Consider the following 16361-nt stretch of genomic DNA (forward strand, 5'->3'; position numbering starts at 1 on the left):
ACTCAAGTTAGCCAAACATGTTTTACCTTTAACAAATCCGTGCTGACTTTCATTTAATAGCCCATACTTTTCCAAGCTCCAATTAATTTTGTACCAGATTACTGTTTCAAAGTTCCCCCACTACCAATTTTGGGCTGACTGGTCTGCAGTTGCCAGGTTTATCCCTCTTCCCTTTTTTAAACGGGCTTGTAACATTGGCAATCCCCCCAGTCCTCTGGCGCCACTCCCACACCAAAAGAGGAGTGGAAGACGATGACCAGAGCCTCGAAAAATTACACTCTTACTTCCTTCAGTAACCTTGGATGCATCCCATCTGGGCCAAGTGACTTTTCCACTTTGAAGGCTGCCACCTTTTAAGTACTTCCTCCTTATCTGATTTTATCCTACTCAATATCACCACTACCACCTCCTTTGCTGCTATATTGGTAGCATCCTGTTTTCTAGTGAAGACAAATTAAAAGTATTCATTTAGACCCGTCACGCCCTCGCCCTTCACAAGCTCCTAGTCAGCCACACCGTCTTTGACTACCTTTTACTATTTGTGTTTAGAATAAATTTTTGGGTTCACTTTTATATTAGCTGTCAATCTATTCTCATACTCAGGAAATGGGCGAGGTGCTAAATGAGTACTTTGCATCAGTATTCACCAAAGAGAAGGACTTGGTGGATGATGAGCCTAGGGAATGGAGTGTAGATAGTCTCAGTCATCTCATTATCAAAAAGGAGGTGGTGTTGGGTGTCTTGCAAAGCATTAAGGTAGATAAGTCCCCAGGGCCTGATGGGATCTACCCTAGAATACTGAGGGAGGCAAGGGAAGAAATTGCTGGGGCCTTGACAGAAATCTTAGCATCCTCATTGGCTACAGGTGAGGTCCCAGAGGACTGCAGAATAGCCAATGTTGTTCCTTTGTTTAAGAAGGGTGGCAAGGATAATCCAGGAAATTATAGGCCGGTGAGCCTTACGTCAGTGGTAGGGAAACTATTAGAGAGGATTATTGGGGACAGGATTTACTCCCATTTGGAAACAAACGAACTTATTAGTGAGAGACAGCATCGTTTTGTGAAGGGGAGGTCGTGTCTTACTAATTTGATTGAGCTTTTTGAGGAAGTGACGAAGATAATTTATGAAGGAAGGGCAGTGGATGTTATCTATATGGACTTTAGTGAAGCCTTTGACAAGGTCCCTCATGGCAGACTGGTACGAAAGGTGAAGTCACACGGGATCAGAGGTGATCTGGCAAGATGGATACAGAAGTGGCTCGGTCACAGAACACACAGGGTATCAGTGGATGGGTGTTTTTCTGAATGGAGGGATGTGACTAGTGGTGTTCCGCAGGGATCAGTGCTGGGACCTTTGCTGTTTGTAGTACATATAAATGATTTGGAGGAAAATGTAGCTGGTCTGATTAGTAAGTTTGCGGACGACACAAAGGTTGGTGGAGTTGCGGATAGTGATGAGGATTGTCAGAGGATACAGCAGGATATAGATCGGTTGGAGACTTGGGTGGAGAAATGGCAGATGGAGTTTAATCCGGACAAATGTGAGGTAATGCATTTTGGAAGGTCTAATGCAGGTGGGGGGTATATAGTAAATGGCAGAACCCTTAGAAGTATTGACAGGCAGAGAGATCTGGGCGTACAGGTCCACAGGTCACTGAAAGTGGCAACGCAGGTGGATAAGGTAGCCAAGAAGGCATACGGCATGCTTGCCTTCATCGGTCGGGGCATAGAGTATAAAAATTGGCAAGTCATGCTGCAGCTGTACAGAACTTTAGTTAGGCCACACTTAGAATATTGCGTGCAATTCTGGTCGTCACACTACCAGAAGGACGTGGAGGCTTTGGAGAGGGTACAGAGGACGTTTACCAGGATGTTGCCTAGTCTGGAGGGCATTAGCTATGAGAGGTTGGAAAAACTCGGATTGTTTTCACTGGAACGACAGAGGTGGAGGGGCGACATGATAGAGGTTTAAAAAGTTATGAGCGGCATGGACAGAGTGGATAGTCAGAAGCTTTTTCCCAGGGTGGAAGAGTCAGTTACTAGGGGACATAGGTTTAAGATGAGAGGGGCAAAGTTTAGAGGGGATGTGCGAGGCACGTTTTTTTACACAGAGGGTGGTGAGTGCCTGGAACTTGCTGCCAGGGGAGGTGGTGGAAGCAGATACGATCGCGACGTTTAAGAGACATCTTGACAAATACATGAATCGGAAGGGAATAGAGGGATATGGGCCCCGGAAGTGTAGAAGGTGTTAGTTTAGGCAGACATCAAGATCGGCGCAGGCTTGGAGGGCTGAATGGCCTGTTCCTGTGCTGTGCTGTTCTTTTCTTTGTTCATACTCTTGCTTTGTCTCTCTTATTCCCTTTTTATTTCCTCTGTACTTTTGATATTTTACTGTTCTCAACTGTATTATGAACTTTACATTTGCCACAAGTCTCCTTTTCTGTCTCATTTTATTCTCCATATCTTTTGTCAACCAGGGATTTCTCACTTTGCACGCCCTTCCTTTCTCTGCAGTAGCAATATATCTAGTCAGTACCCCTACCATCCCCTCTTTGAAGGCCTCTCATTGTTCAATTTTGCCTACAATTATTCAATTCCAATCCACTCCGGATTTAGCCTCCTCTAGTTAAATATTTTTATGCTTGATTGTTCCTCGTCTTTTTCATAACCATTCGAAACCTAATATGATCACTGTACACTAGATGCTTCCCCACTTAACATGCTCCACTTGCCCCATAATTCCCCAGAACTAGATCCAGCACTGCTCCCGCCCTTATTGGGCTGGAAACAGAAAGATCAAGAAAGCTTTCTTGTAAAATTTTCAGATATTCCTCCCCTCTATGCCCTTTCAACTGCAACTATTCCAGCCTATATTACTGAATCTTTCAGTAGTTTGTTGGCAAATATGCTCCTCTATTCCCTTCTCACTATTTGGTGGTCTATAGTATACACTCAGCAGTGTACTAGCTCCTCTATTGTTCCATATTTATAATCAAATATATTTTTTGATCAATCAATTACATCATCCCTCTCCAGTGTTAGAATTCTTTCTTTGTGAATTCTGCCATCCTCATTCCTTTTCCTCCTCTTTATCTCTCCTGAATATTTTGTAGCCAGGAATATTATGTCCTAATCCTCCCCTTCTTTGAGCCAGGTCTGTAATTGCCGCTATGTCACAGTTCCACTGATGAACTGTGCCTGCAGCTCATCAACCTTTTTTAAACCACACTACGTGCATTTATGCACGTGCACTCCAAACCCCACCTTCGACTGCCTCACATTTTTCCTTGTCTGATGCCTCCTATTGCTGAACTATTCTTCACTCTAATGCTATTTGTCTCTCCCAGTCCTATGTGCACCTTGTTTCTTCTCTCTAATGTTTCATCCTGGTGCCCATTACCCTGCCAAAATTGTTGAAATGCTCCCTCACAAAAGCAGTTAATCTTCTCACAGGAACATTGATCCTGACTCAGCTGAGGTGCAACCGGATCCAATAAGGTCTCGGCTGATCTTCTACATCAATTCCACTTTCCTGCTCTATGTCTTTTTTTTATTCTGTCATGGGATGTGAGCATTGCTGGAAAGGTTAGCATTTATTGCCCTCCCTAACTGCCCTTGAGAATCCGGATTCCCTTTGTGCCCAAAAATCTATCGCACTGAATCTTGAATGTATTCAATGATTGAGCATCCACAGCCCTATGGGGTAGAAAATTCCAAAGATTACAGTTTAAAGATTGCAGATTAAAGCTTGCTTGAGAATTATTGCTTTCTTCAACCAAAATATACTATTTCACATTTGCTAACACTAAATTCCATGTGCACATGGAATTTTTCCCCATTTGACCATCTTATCAACCAACTTCCTTTAGTCCTCAGAACTATTTACTATGCCTCCTATTTTAGTACTGTCCAAATTTGCAGATGATCTAAAATTTGGAAACATACTATTTATTCTAGCACGTTTCCAAAGAAGTGATTTGTGCCATATTAGAGTCAACAGAAAAATAAACAGATCTAGATAGAAAGTAATTTTGCAAATAACCAAAGTGGAAACGCTCAACGCAGTAATTCTAGATTTACAGAATCCATCTGCTCTTGTATTAGTTTCTAAATTTCTTGTCTGCTGTAAATGTTATAGTGCATTAGAATCTAGTGTGCATCATGGTATGCAACAAAACTGCACAGCACCTGCGTACCTGCTCTACTCCAATTTCCTCGGGTTGGTACACTGCCCTAGTAGATAAACAGAATGCTTTTTCTTCCAGCTAATATGTGCCACACTCTCTGGGTGCTTTACTACTTCAAAACTTGATCAATTCAAAATATCCCCATACATATGAAGTGGCACTCATGATTCTGACAAGAAGTTGCAGTTGCCAGCATGTGAGGGTAATTTAAGTGATATAGAAGAGGAGACATTGTCTAACGTGCCTCAATCATAGAAACCAAGTACCTTAACAGGAGCTTAAAACATCAAATGAGGAACACAGATGCGTCAATTATTTATTTACTTTGATGGCACTTTCAAAAATATTGCAGAGAGTTTCAGAGAAATTTCTTTGCACAAAAGATTGTTGGAAAATAGAATGTACTGCCACAGTGAGTGACTGAGGTAGTGACCGAGGTCGTGACCATTGTACCTTTTAAGGAGAAAAGGATAAATAGCTGAAGCAGAGGAAGATGCAGAGTTATGGGAAAGGCAAAGCATTAAGGGTAGTTTTGGATAGTTCTAGCGAAGAGGCAGTATAGACACAATGGGCCAAATTGCCTGGTTCTGTACTCTGTGGCTCTCTAAAATTTTCTATTGTTATGTTTTCCTGACAGTGATCAGATCTTTGATAATTTTTTTCTCAATAAATATACCATTAGTCTTTGAATATAAAGCTTCATAAAATATATTAAAAAAGGAAAATAAAATAAATAATTGAATAAAATAATTAAAAGAAGTTAATTGAAACACATTAAGGATGGCAGGACAGGTGATGTGTCATGGCTGCAGCAAGCTCATGAATGCCAGTGTGACGCCTGCAGTAAATGCGTGCGGCTCGAAGAGCTTTGGCTCAGAGCCATTGAACTGGAGTCCAAGTTGCAGACACTGCGACACATTGGGGAGGGGAAAAGTTACCAGGACACTTTGTACCAGGAGGCAGTCACACCCCTTAGGATAGGGTCTTCTGATTTGGTCAGTGGTCAGGAACAGGAGAGTGTGGCTGCAGCTGAGACAGGTAAGGGGACCCAGAGGGCAGGAGTGCAGGATCCTCAGCCTTTGCGAATGTCCAACAGGTTTGAGGTTCTTTCAGCTTGTTTGGATAAGAGTGGGAGATGCAGGGTGGATGAGCAACCTGACCATGGCACCATGGTACAGGAAGCCATTCAAGTGGAGGGAGAAAAAAGGAATGTGGTGGTAATAGGGCACAGTATTGTTAGGGGGATTGACAGTGTTCTCTGCAGCAAAGAGTGAGAGCCCAGACTGCCCAGTGCCAAGGTTCGGACATCTGCTCAGGGCTGGAGAGGAACTTACAGTGGGAGGGGGAGGATCCAGTTGTCATGGTCCATGTAGGTACCAACGACATAGACAGGACAAGGAAAGAGGTTCTGCATAGTCAGTATGAGGAACGAGGTGCCAAATTAAGAAGCAGAACCTCAAAGGTAATAATCTATGGATTATTACCTGAGCCACGTGCAAACTGGCATAGGGCAACTAAGATTAGAGAAATTAATGTGTGGCTCAAAGACTGGTGTGGTAGAAATGGGTGCCGGTTCGTGGGGCACTGGCACCAGTACTCGGGAAAGTGTTGGCTATAACGTTGGGACGGTCTACACCTGAACCGTGCTGGGGCCGGTGTTCTAGTGAGCCACATAACTAGGGAAGGAGAGAGAGTTTTAAACTGAATAGCCGGGGCAAGGGATCAAATTTGGGAAGATATGGTAAATCAAGGAGTAGAGACAAGGTGAGAGAGAAGGGACAGAGCGTACAAATCTAACAGTAAATCAACAGATAAGGCTAGAGGTTACAAAAATAATAAAAGGAAACAACTAAAGGCTCTGTATCTAAATGCACGTAGCATTCAAAACAAAACAGATAAACTGAGAGCGCAAATAGAAAAAAATAAGTACGATCTGATAGCCATTACAAAGACATGGCTTGCAGGACGACATAGATTGGGACCTGAATACTGAAGTGTACGTGGCATTTAGGAAGGACAGGAAGCTAGAAAAAAGATGGAGAGGTAGTTCTGTTAATTAATGATGGCAATGGCGCAATAGAGAGGGATGACCTAAGGAGACCAGGATGTAGCAGTTTGGGTAGAGATGAGAAATCAAAGGCAAGAAGTCACTTGTGGGAGTGACTTGCACAGGCCACCTAACATTAACCACACTGTAGGACAGGGGAGAAAGGAAGAAATAATGGCAGCTTGTCAGAAAGGTACAGCGATAATTATGGGGGATTTTAACCTACGTATAGACTGGAAAAATCAGATGGGCAGAGGCAGTCTGGAAGATGAGTATATAGAATGTTTTCGGGATAACTTCTTGGAACAATACATACTGGAGCCAACCAGAGAGCAGGCTATACTAGACCTGGTATTGTGCAACGAGATAGGATTAATTAATGACCTCATAGTTAATGCGCCCCTAGGTAGCAGTGATCATAATATGATTGAATTTTACATTCAGTTTGAGGGAGAGAAGAGTGGGTCCAAGGCTGGTATTTTAAACTTAAATAAGGGCAATTATGAGGGCATGAAAGCAGAGCTAGCTAAAGTGAACTGGCAAATCAGGTTAAGGGATAAGTCAATAGAGATGCAGTGGCAGACACTTAAGGGGATATTTCAGAATACACAGAATAGATACATTTCAACGAGAACGAAAAATTCAAAGGGTGGGACCCGCCATCTGTGGTTAACTAAAAAAGTTAAAGATAGTATCAAACTTAAAGAAAAAGCCTATAATTGCGCAAAGATGGGAGGCAGGTCAGAAGATTGGACAGAATATAAAAAACAGCAAAGAATGACTAAAAGATTGATAAGGAAGGTAAAATTAGAACACGAGAGAAAGCTTGCTCAAAATATATAAATAGTAAGAGTATCTATAGATATTTAAAAAAGAAATGTTAACAAAGTGAACATCGGTCCTATAAAAAGTGAGTCTGGGTAATTAATAATGGATGATAAGGAGATGGCAGATGAATTGAACAGATATTTTGCATTGATCTTCACTACTGAGGATACAGGTAACATCCCAGAATTAGCTGTCAGTCAGGAAATAGAAGGGATGGAGGAACTCAAGAAAATTAAAATCAACAGGGAAGTGGTACTGAACAAATTGTTGGACCTGTGGGCTCAGAAGTTCTCGGGTCCTGATGGACTTCATCCTAGGGTCTTAAAAGGAGTGGCTAGTGAGATAGTTGATGCGATAGTTTTAATTTTCCAAAATTCCCTAGCTTCGGGGAAGGTTCAGTTAGATGGGAAAATAGTGAATGTAACTCCTTTATTCAAAAAGGGAGGGAGACAAAAAGGAGGAAACTACAGGCCAGTTAGGTTAACATCTGTCTTGGGGAAAATGTGAGAAGCTATTATTAAAGACGTTATAGCAGGGCATTTAGAAAAATTCAAGGTAATCAGGCAGAGTCAACGTGGTTTAGTGAAAGGGAAATCATGTTAATCAATTTATTGGAGTTCTTTGAGGGAGTTACATGTGCTGTGGATAAAGGGAAACCGGTGGATGTATTGTACTTAGATTTCCAGAAGGCATTTGATATGGTGCCACATCAAAGGTTATTGCAGAAAATAAAAGCTCATGGTGTAGGGGGTAACATTTTGGCATGGATAGAAGATGGGTTAGCTAACAGGAAACAGAGAGTAGGCATAAATGGGTAATTTTCTGGCTGGTAAGATGTGATGAGTGGTGTGCCACAGGGATCTGTGCTCGGGCCTCAACTTTTTACAATTTATATAAATGACTCAGATGAAGGGACTGAAGGTATGGTTGCTAAATTTGCTGATGACACAAAGATAGGAAAAAAGGTAGGAAAGTAACTTGTGAAGAGGACATAAGAATGCTACAAAGGGATATAGATAGGTTAAGTGAGTGGGCAAAGACCTGGCAAATGGAGTATAATGTGGGAAAGTGGGAAATTGTCCACTTTGGCAGGAATAAAAAAGCACCTTATCTAAATGGTGAGAGATTGCAGAGCTCTGAGATGCAGAGGGATCTGGGTGGCCCAGTGCATGAATTGCAAAAGGTTAGTATGCAGGTACAGCTCGTAATCACGAAAGCTAATAGAATGTTATAGTTTATCGCAAGGGGAATTGAATACAAAAGTAGGGAGGTTATGCTTCAGCTGTACAGGGCATTGGTGAGACCACATCTAGAGTACTGTGTACAGTACTGGTCTCCTTATTTCAGGAAGGATGTAAATGCATTGGAGACAGTACAGAGAAGGTTTACTAGACTAATACCTGGAATGGGCGGGCTACCTTACGAGGAAAGACTGGACAGGCTAGGCTTGTATCCGCTGGAATTTAGAAGAGTAAGAGATGACTTGATTGAAACATACAAGATCCTGAGAGGTCTTGACAGGGTGGATGTGGAAAGGATGTTTCTTGTGGGAGAATCTAGAACCAGGGGTCACTGTTAAAAATAAGGGGTCGCCCATTTAAGACAGATATAAGGAGAAATTTTTTCTCTCAGAGGATTGCGAGTCTTTGGAATTCTTCCTCAAAAGGCAGTAGAAGCAGAGCCTTTGAACATTTTTACAGCACTGGTACATAGATTCTTGATAAGCAAGGGGGTAGGAGGTTATCGGGGGTCAGTGGAAATGTGGAGTAAATCAGTTCAGCCATGAACTTACTGAATGGCGGAACAGGCTCGAAGGGTCAAATGGCCTACTCCTGCTCCTAACTCGTGTGTTCGTTTAATTTTCCCACTAAGAATTTCGAATAATGTGAATATACTTAGATTTTAAAATATAGTATTTTTCCTCAAAGCTAGGCTCGAAAGGAGAGGGTCCATATTACACAGAGGGATGTTATAATCCAAGATCCAAGGTAAATATTAATCTCAAAACAATATCCTTTTTGCATAAATGTAACATTTTCCTTACCAACTATAAGGCAGCTAGGCAAACAAATTAGGATTTAGTATCTCACCAATTTCCTCAGGCTGAATGGAAAAGGAGGGGCAGTAACCCTGATAATAAAGGCTTACCTAACAGTGGTGAGAAGATCTTGGCTCAGAAGATCGGGAAGTAGAATCAGTATGGATGGAGATAAAGAATAACAAAAGGCAGAACACACTGGTGGATGTAGTTACAGGTCTCCTAACAGCAGCTATTCCATTAGACAGAGGAGCTCGACATGAAGAGAATGCAATAAGAGTGAGAGACTTTAATCTTCATTTTGATTGAAGAAATCAAAATTGGCAAAGGTCATGTGGAGGACACGTTCATCGTATGTATTCAAGATATTTTCCAAGAACAATGGTTGATTAGTAATCTCATAATAAAGGATCCTACTGGACAGAGTGATCATATGATAAAATTTCACATTGAGTTTGAGAGTGACAAACTTAAACCGGAAACGAGAATCTTCAACTTAAATTAAGGCAACTACATGGGTATGAGGGGCAATTGGGAAAATAGATTAAAAGGTATGGAGGTAGATAAGCAGTGGCAAACATTTAAAGAAATAATTCAAAATTCTCAACAAAAACTCCATCGGAAAAGTGATCCATCCATGGCTGACTGAAGAAGAGGCTTGTGGTGTTGTGAGGAACAATAGTAAGCTTGAAGACTTGCAGTGTTTTAGAAATCAGCAAAGGACAACCAGAAGATTGATAAAAAGGGTGAAAAATAGAGTGAGAGTAAACCAGCAAGAAATAAGCAAGATTGTAAAACCTTCTCTACATGTATGCAAAAAGGGAGAAAGTAGCAAAAGTAAACATTGGTCCTTTAAGGTTTAAGACAAGATACATTATAATGGGGAAATAGCAGAGACATTAAATATTTTGTATCTGTCTTCACAGAAGACACAAGAAGCATATAGAATATAGTGGGGAATCAAGGGGCTGATGAAAGTGAGGAACTTAAAAGTAATTAAGACCGGTAGAGGACAAGTACTAGAGAAACCAATGGGACCAAAAGCCAAAAAAACCCCAGGACCTGAGGGCCTACAACATAGGGGTCTAAAAGAGGTGGCTGCAGAGACAGTAGATGCATTGTTTGAGATCTTCCAAAATTCCCTAGATTCTAGAACAGTCCCAGTGGATTGGAAGGTAGCAAATGCAATTTGAGAAAGGAGGGATAGAGAAAACAGGGAACTACAGTCGTGTTCGCCTGATAACAGTCATCAGGAAAATGCACAATGTAAAGGCCAATGGGGTTGGGGATAATAGATTGGTTAACGGACAAAAAGCAGGAAGTAAGGATAAACAGCATTTTAAAGTTGGCAGATTGTAACCATAACTAGTGGGATGTCACAAGGATGAGTTCTGGGGCCTCAGCTATTAACAATCTATATTAAGGACTTTGGTGAAGGGACTGAGAGCATTGTATCCAAGTTTGCTGACAATGCAAAGCCAAGTGGAATAGTAAGCTGTGATGAGGAAACAAAGGGGTTGCAAAGGGATATAAAAAGATTAAGTGAGTGGGTAATAAGGTGGGAGATGGAGCATAATGTGGGGAAATATGAGGTTATTCACTTTGGTAGGAAGAACAGAAAAGCAGATTTTTTTAAAATGGTAAGAAACCTCTAATTGTTGGTGTTCAGAGGGATTTGGGTGTCCTTGTACACAAAACACAAGAAGTTAGCATATCGGTACAGCAAGCAATTAGGAAGGCAAATTGCATGTTGGCCTTGCAAGGGGGTTGATGTACAAGAGTAAGGAAGTCTTGCCACAATTGTACATGACTTTGGTGAGACCACACCTGGGGTATTGTGCACAGTTCTCCTTATTTAAGAAAGAAATACTTGCCTTGGAGACAGTGCAGCAAAGGTTCACTAGATTGATTCCTGGGATGAGAGGATTGTCCTCTGAGGAGAGGTTGAGTAAATTGGGCCTATACTCATTGGAGTTTAGAAGAATGAGACGTGGTCTCATTGAAACATACAAGATTCTCAGGGGGCTTGACAAGGTAGATGCTGAGAGGTTCACAGGGGCGACGGTGGTGTAGTGGCAATGTCACTGAACTAGTAATCCAGAGGTCCAAGCTAATGCCCTGGGGACACGAGTTCAAATCTGACCACAGCAGCTGGTGGAATTTAAATTCAATTAATTAACAAAAATCTGGAACTGAAAATTAGTCTCAGTAATGGCGTTATGAAACTATCAACGATTGTTGTAAAAACCCATCTGGTTCACTTATGTCCTTTAGGGAAGAAAATCTGCTGTCCTTACCTTGTCTGGCCTACGTAACACCAGACCCACAGCAATGCGGTCGACTCTTAACTGCCCTCTGAAATGGTCTAGCAAGCCAAATCAGTTATTCAAGGGCAATTAGGGATGGGCAACAAATGCTGGCATCCAATAAAGAATAAAAAAAAAAGTTGTTTCCCCGGCTGGAGAGTCTACAACTAGGGGCACAGTGTCAGGATAAGGGGCCGATCATTTAAGATGAGATGAGGAGGAACTTCTTCACTCAACGCTTTGTGAATCTTTAAAATTGTCTACTCCAGAGGATACCCCAGGTGGATGCTTAGTTGTTGAGTATATTCAAGGCTGAAATAGATTTTTGGAAATCAAGTGATACGCAGCTCGGGCAGAAAAGTGGAACTGAGGTCAAAGATCAGCTATGATCTTGTTGATTGATGGACCAGACTCGAGGGCTGTATGGTCTACTTCGGCTCCTATTTTCTTATGTAGTTATACACAACGTAGAAAATTATATTCATTTGGCATAATTAAAAGTACATTACATATAAAGGGTAAAACCATTTTTTGGCAAATGCACCTAAATATTGCAATATCAGAGGTTTACAATTGTTTTGTTACATTATAAGAATGGGGTGTGAGCATTTGACAACAAATTGCTCAAATATAAATAATGGAAATTGTGAAATAAAATCCAAAGACTTGGATGAAAATGGTTTAGACTGTTTTAAAAGCATTTTTGTTGCAGCTCAGAAAGCTAAAACAGCAAATCTTTATAATGAATGCTGTCATTTTATATCCAAACCTGCAATAAAGCAAGTTTAAAACCTTAATGCACAACTGATTAACAGTCTATTACTAAACATTTAAGTTTTAAATCCACTGTCGTAAAATTGCAAATAAGTGCAAACAAATATGGTCGTAGAATGCCAAGAATTGATTTACTTACTTGGTTCTGTATAGATCTCCTGAAAATCTCCTGCTGTCATAGAAAAGTTAGCATGAGATGGAAGACTATGTGAATTAACATCCGGAAAATAGACTGGTCGAATCTGATCAGCTGATCGCTTGTTGTTACTAAATTGATGTATCCAAGGATAAAGTGTCATTGTGTTAACTCCAGTACATCTAAAAAAAAGTGAACTGACAAGCTAAATTATGCACTTTAATACACCATAATCATATTTAGATTTTTCAAACAAAAAATTGTAAATGCTGAAAATCTGAAACAAAAACAGAAAATGCTGGAAATACACAGATCAGTCAATATGTGTAAAAAGACAGGCTAACATTTCAAGTCACAATGAGTTGTGATGAAAGATTTATGTTTTATTTTTTATTTATTTTTATTTAGAGATACAGCACTGAAACAGGCCCTTCGGCCCACCGAGTCTGTGCCAACCATCAACCACCCATTTATACTAATCCTACACTAACTCCATATTCCTACCACATCCCCACCTGTCTCTATATTTCCCTATCACCTACCTATACTAGGGGCAATTTATAATGGCCAATTAACCTATCAACCTGCAAGTCTTTGGCATGTGGGGCACCCGGAGGAAACCCATGCAGACACAGGGAGAACTTGCAAACTCCACACAGGCAGTACCCAGAATTGAACCCGGGTCGCTGGAGCTGTGAGGCTGCGGTGCTCACCACTGCGCCTAAAAGCTATCTTTTTTCTCTATAAATTCCGATTGACCTGCTCTGTAATCCAGTATTTTCTGTTGCGTTTTCAAAAAAAAACATACAGCCTTAATAATTTCAAATTAGAATACTCTTTTAAAACCACACACTCTACAGCAATGTGTGGCTCAAATTCTGAAGTCATACTCTACCTGTTGAGTACAAAATGTGAACAGAAGAGCATGTACAGACTCCACTCATTACCCTGGCAGCTATAACCCAGTCTAGCGATCTCCCAGGCTAGTCTCCCAAGTCCTGCTCCTGGTACAAGTATGTTCATGTCAGCAGGATTGCTGTATTGAGAGAGCAATACAATTTAACAATTAATTTCATATGCAAGGATGCAACTGAGAAGTTAAATAATAATCAAGTATCATAGGATATACAAAATAGTTCATATGGATTAGTTAGGCTGTAGTATTGCTGAAAAAAGAGACATGCTGTTGAAACTTTTCATCTTGACTCATCAGGACATACGCAAGAATGCCAGAGTTCAAAGGGAGCAACAATTTATACTGCACAAGGGTGCTGATTGTCAAGGCGTTGCCCTGGAGAATGGACCAGGGAACAGTTGTCCCCCAAGCTTTTGTTGAATTCAAAAAAGGCACAATGCCTGGACATGTTCCTTTTGCCTGCAGAGGACAGGTCCCTGTGTATGAATATACGTATCTGCTAGCAAGTGCAAGTGAGCCATAATGAGAGCTTGACTGACTATGTTAAATTGGTTATTAGTGTAATTCTTAGCACAGTCAGGATTGCCCAGCAAGTTCTGTCCAATTGTGGAATCACATTTACCGTTATATATCATGTTCTGAACTTTGCAAGTACAGGCTGGTTAAGTACAGTCAGTACTCTGCCTATTACAAACAGCCGAAGGGACGTGCAGTTTAACATGATCCGTCAGTCGTTGGGATGTACGGCCTACGTATCTGGCATCGCACTGGCACTGAAATTCATATATCACATTACTCATTTGTGTGATAGGCAGAACGCCTTTTTGGCTTGATGGCAGCATCCTGTCAGTGGAAAATACCACTCATGTTGCTACTGCACAGTAGCAGTGTGAAATGGCTAGCTTCACCTGTTGCTCAAATTAAGATTAAGATTATTGGAAAAAATTCTGAGTGAAAGTATAGATTGTTATTTAGAAAGGCATGGATTAACCAAGGACAGTCAGCATTTATTTGTTAAGGGAAGGCAGTGTCTGAATAACTGATTTTTTTTTGAGGAGGTAACAGGAGGGTTGAGGAGGATAGCATGTTTGATGCAGTCTACATGGATTTTAGCAAGGCTTTTGACAAGGTCAAACCTACAGGGCTACAGACCAAGAGTTGGAAGCTGGGATTAGGCTGGATAGCTCTTTTTTGGCTGGCACGGACACAATGGGCTAAATAGCCTTCTTCTGTGGCATAAGTTGTTCTATGCTTCTATTTATTTTTGATGTAGATCAATGAATGTCAGTAAAATATATGTATATATAATTTTATTTACAAGAGTGGTAGTTTGCTCATGTGCCTTAAACATTTCAGTCAGAAATTTGGAAGTTGAAAAATCACTTCTGAAGGTCATCTATTTATGGTGCATCAGTCCCTGTCGAAGTGCTGAGTTAAATCTGGTTAACATTGCCCCTCTAGGTGGAGCTATGTAGTCATAACATTCACAGGGGTACCTGTACATGGCAAGATGCAATAAAGAATGCAGGTCCCTAACTCCCATTCTACACAATCTGAGGCAAAATCTCAGCTGCATGACACAGAAAAGCACAGACTAAAGACCAACATTCTCCACTTAGACAGCAAAACACATTAGATAGGGAACCGCCCATAACTGTTCTCATGTTTGTTAGCAGCAGGACAAAAGTGACATTAGGAATAGCCTGAGACCAGGCTTCCCAGCTTTTCTTAGCCATAAAATGTGTGGTCTGGTAAGGGAGGGAAGCTTTAGGGGAGAAAACAGAAAAGACAGTCATGAATGGTGGTGGACAATTAAACATCTGACAGGAGGAGGAGGCTCCACAAATATCCCCATCCTCAATGATGGGGGAGCCCAGCACGTTAGTGCAAAAGACAAGGCTGAAGCATTTGCAACCATCTTCAGCCAGACATGCCGAATGGATGATCCATCTCAACCTCCTCCTGAGGACCCCAGCACCACAGATGCCAGTCTTCAGCCAATCCAATTCACTCCAAGTGATATTAAGAAAAGGCTGAAGGCACTGGATTCTGCAAAGTCAACGGGCCCTGACAACATTCCAGCAATAGTACTCAAGACGTGCTCCAGAACTAGCCGTGCCCCTAGCCAAGCTGTTTTAGTACAGCTACAACATTGGCATCTACCTGGCAATGTGGAAAATTGCCCAGGTGTGTCCTGTGCACAAGGAGCAGGACAAATCCAACCTGGGTTCTGATGAAAGATCACAGACCTGAAATGTTAACTTTGCTTCTCTCTCCACAGATGCTGCCTGACCTGCTGCGTATTTCCAGCACTTTCTGTTTTATTTCAAATCCAACCTGGCCAATTACCACCCTATCAGGCTACTCCCGATCATCACCACCTGCTCAGCAATAACCTGCTCAGTGACGCTCAGTTTGGGTTCCAGTCACATCCTGGCCTCATTACAACCTTGGATCAAGCACGGTCAAAAAAAAAGAGTTGAATTCCAGAGGCGAGATGAGAGTGACTGCCCTTGAGATCAAGGCAGCATTTGACAGAGTATGACATCAAGGAGCCCTAGCAAAACTGGAGTCAATGGGAATCAGGGGGGAAACTCTCCACTGGCTGGAGTCATACCTAGCACAAAGGAAGATGTTTGTGGTTGTTGGAAGTCAATCATCTCAGTCCAGGGCATCACTGCAGTAGCTCCTCAGGGCAGTGTCCTAGGGCCAACCATCTTCAGCTGCTTCATCAATGACCTTCCTTCAATCATAAGGTCAGAAGTGGGAATGTTCGCTGATGACTGCACAATGTTCAGCACCATTCAACATGACTCACTCGATACTGAAGCAGCCCATGTCCATATGCAGCAACATCCAGGCTTGGGATAAGTGGCAAGTAATATTTGTGCCACAGAAGTGCCAGACAATGAGCAGCTCAAACAAGAGAGAATTTAACCATCTTTCTTTGATGTTCAAAGGCATTATGTTCGCTGAATTCCCCATCATCAACATTCTGGGGGTCACCATTGACCAGAAACTAAACTGGACCAGCCACATAAATGCTGTGGTTACAAGAGCAAATCAGAGACAGAGAATTCTGCAGCAAGTAAGTCACCTTCTCCCTCCCCCAATGCCTGTCCACCATCAA

General features: G+C 41.6%; 1 protein-coding gene across 6 annotated transcripts in view; it reads right to left on the bottom strand.

Annotated features, from left to right (window-relative positions):
* Positions 1-16361, bottom strand: part of carnmt1 (carnosine N-methyltransferase 1) — a 70458-nt gene that overhangs the window by 39144 nt on the left and 14953 nt on the right. For 5 of the 6 annotated variants that reach the window (XR_010974888.1, XM_068029969.1, XM_068029970.1 and 2 more), the window contains exons 4-5: positions 13211-13351; positions 12319-12497 (exon numbers count right to left, since the gene is read on the bottom strand). Coding sequence is in view for 4 of the 6 variants with exons in the window: in XM_068029969.1 (XP_067886070.1) it covers positions 12319-12497; positions 13211-13351 (320 nt within the window). In the remaining 2 variants the exon portion in view is untranslated. The remainder of the gene's footprint in view (positions 1-12318; positions 12498-13210; positions 13352-16361) is intronic. The other variant, XR_010974889.1, reaches the window with a different exon arrangement.

The sequence above is a fragment of the Heterodontus francisci genome, chromosome 4 (assembly GCF_036365525.1).
Source record: "Heterodontus francisci isolate sHetFra1 chromosome 4, sHetFra1.hap1, whole genome shotgun sequence".
NCBI classification, from domain to species: Eukaryota; Metazoa; Chordata; class Chondrichthyes; order Heterodontiformes; family Heterodontidae; genus Heterodontus; species Heterodontus francisci.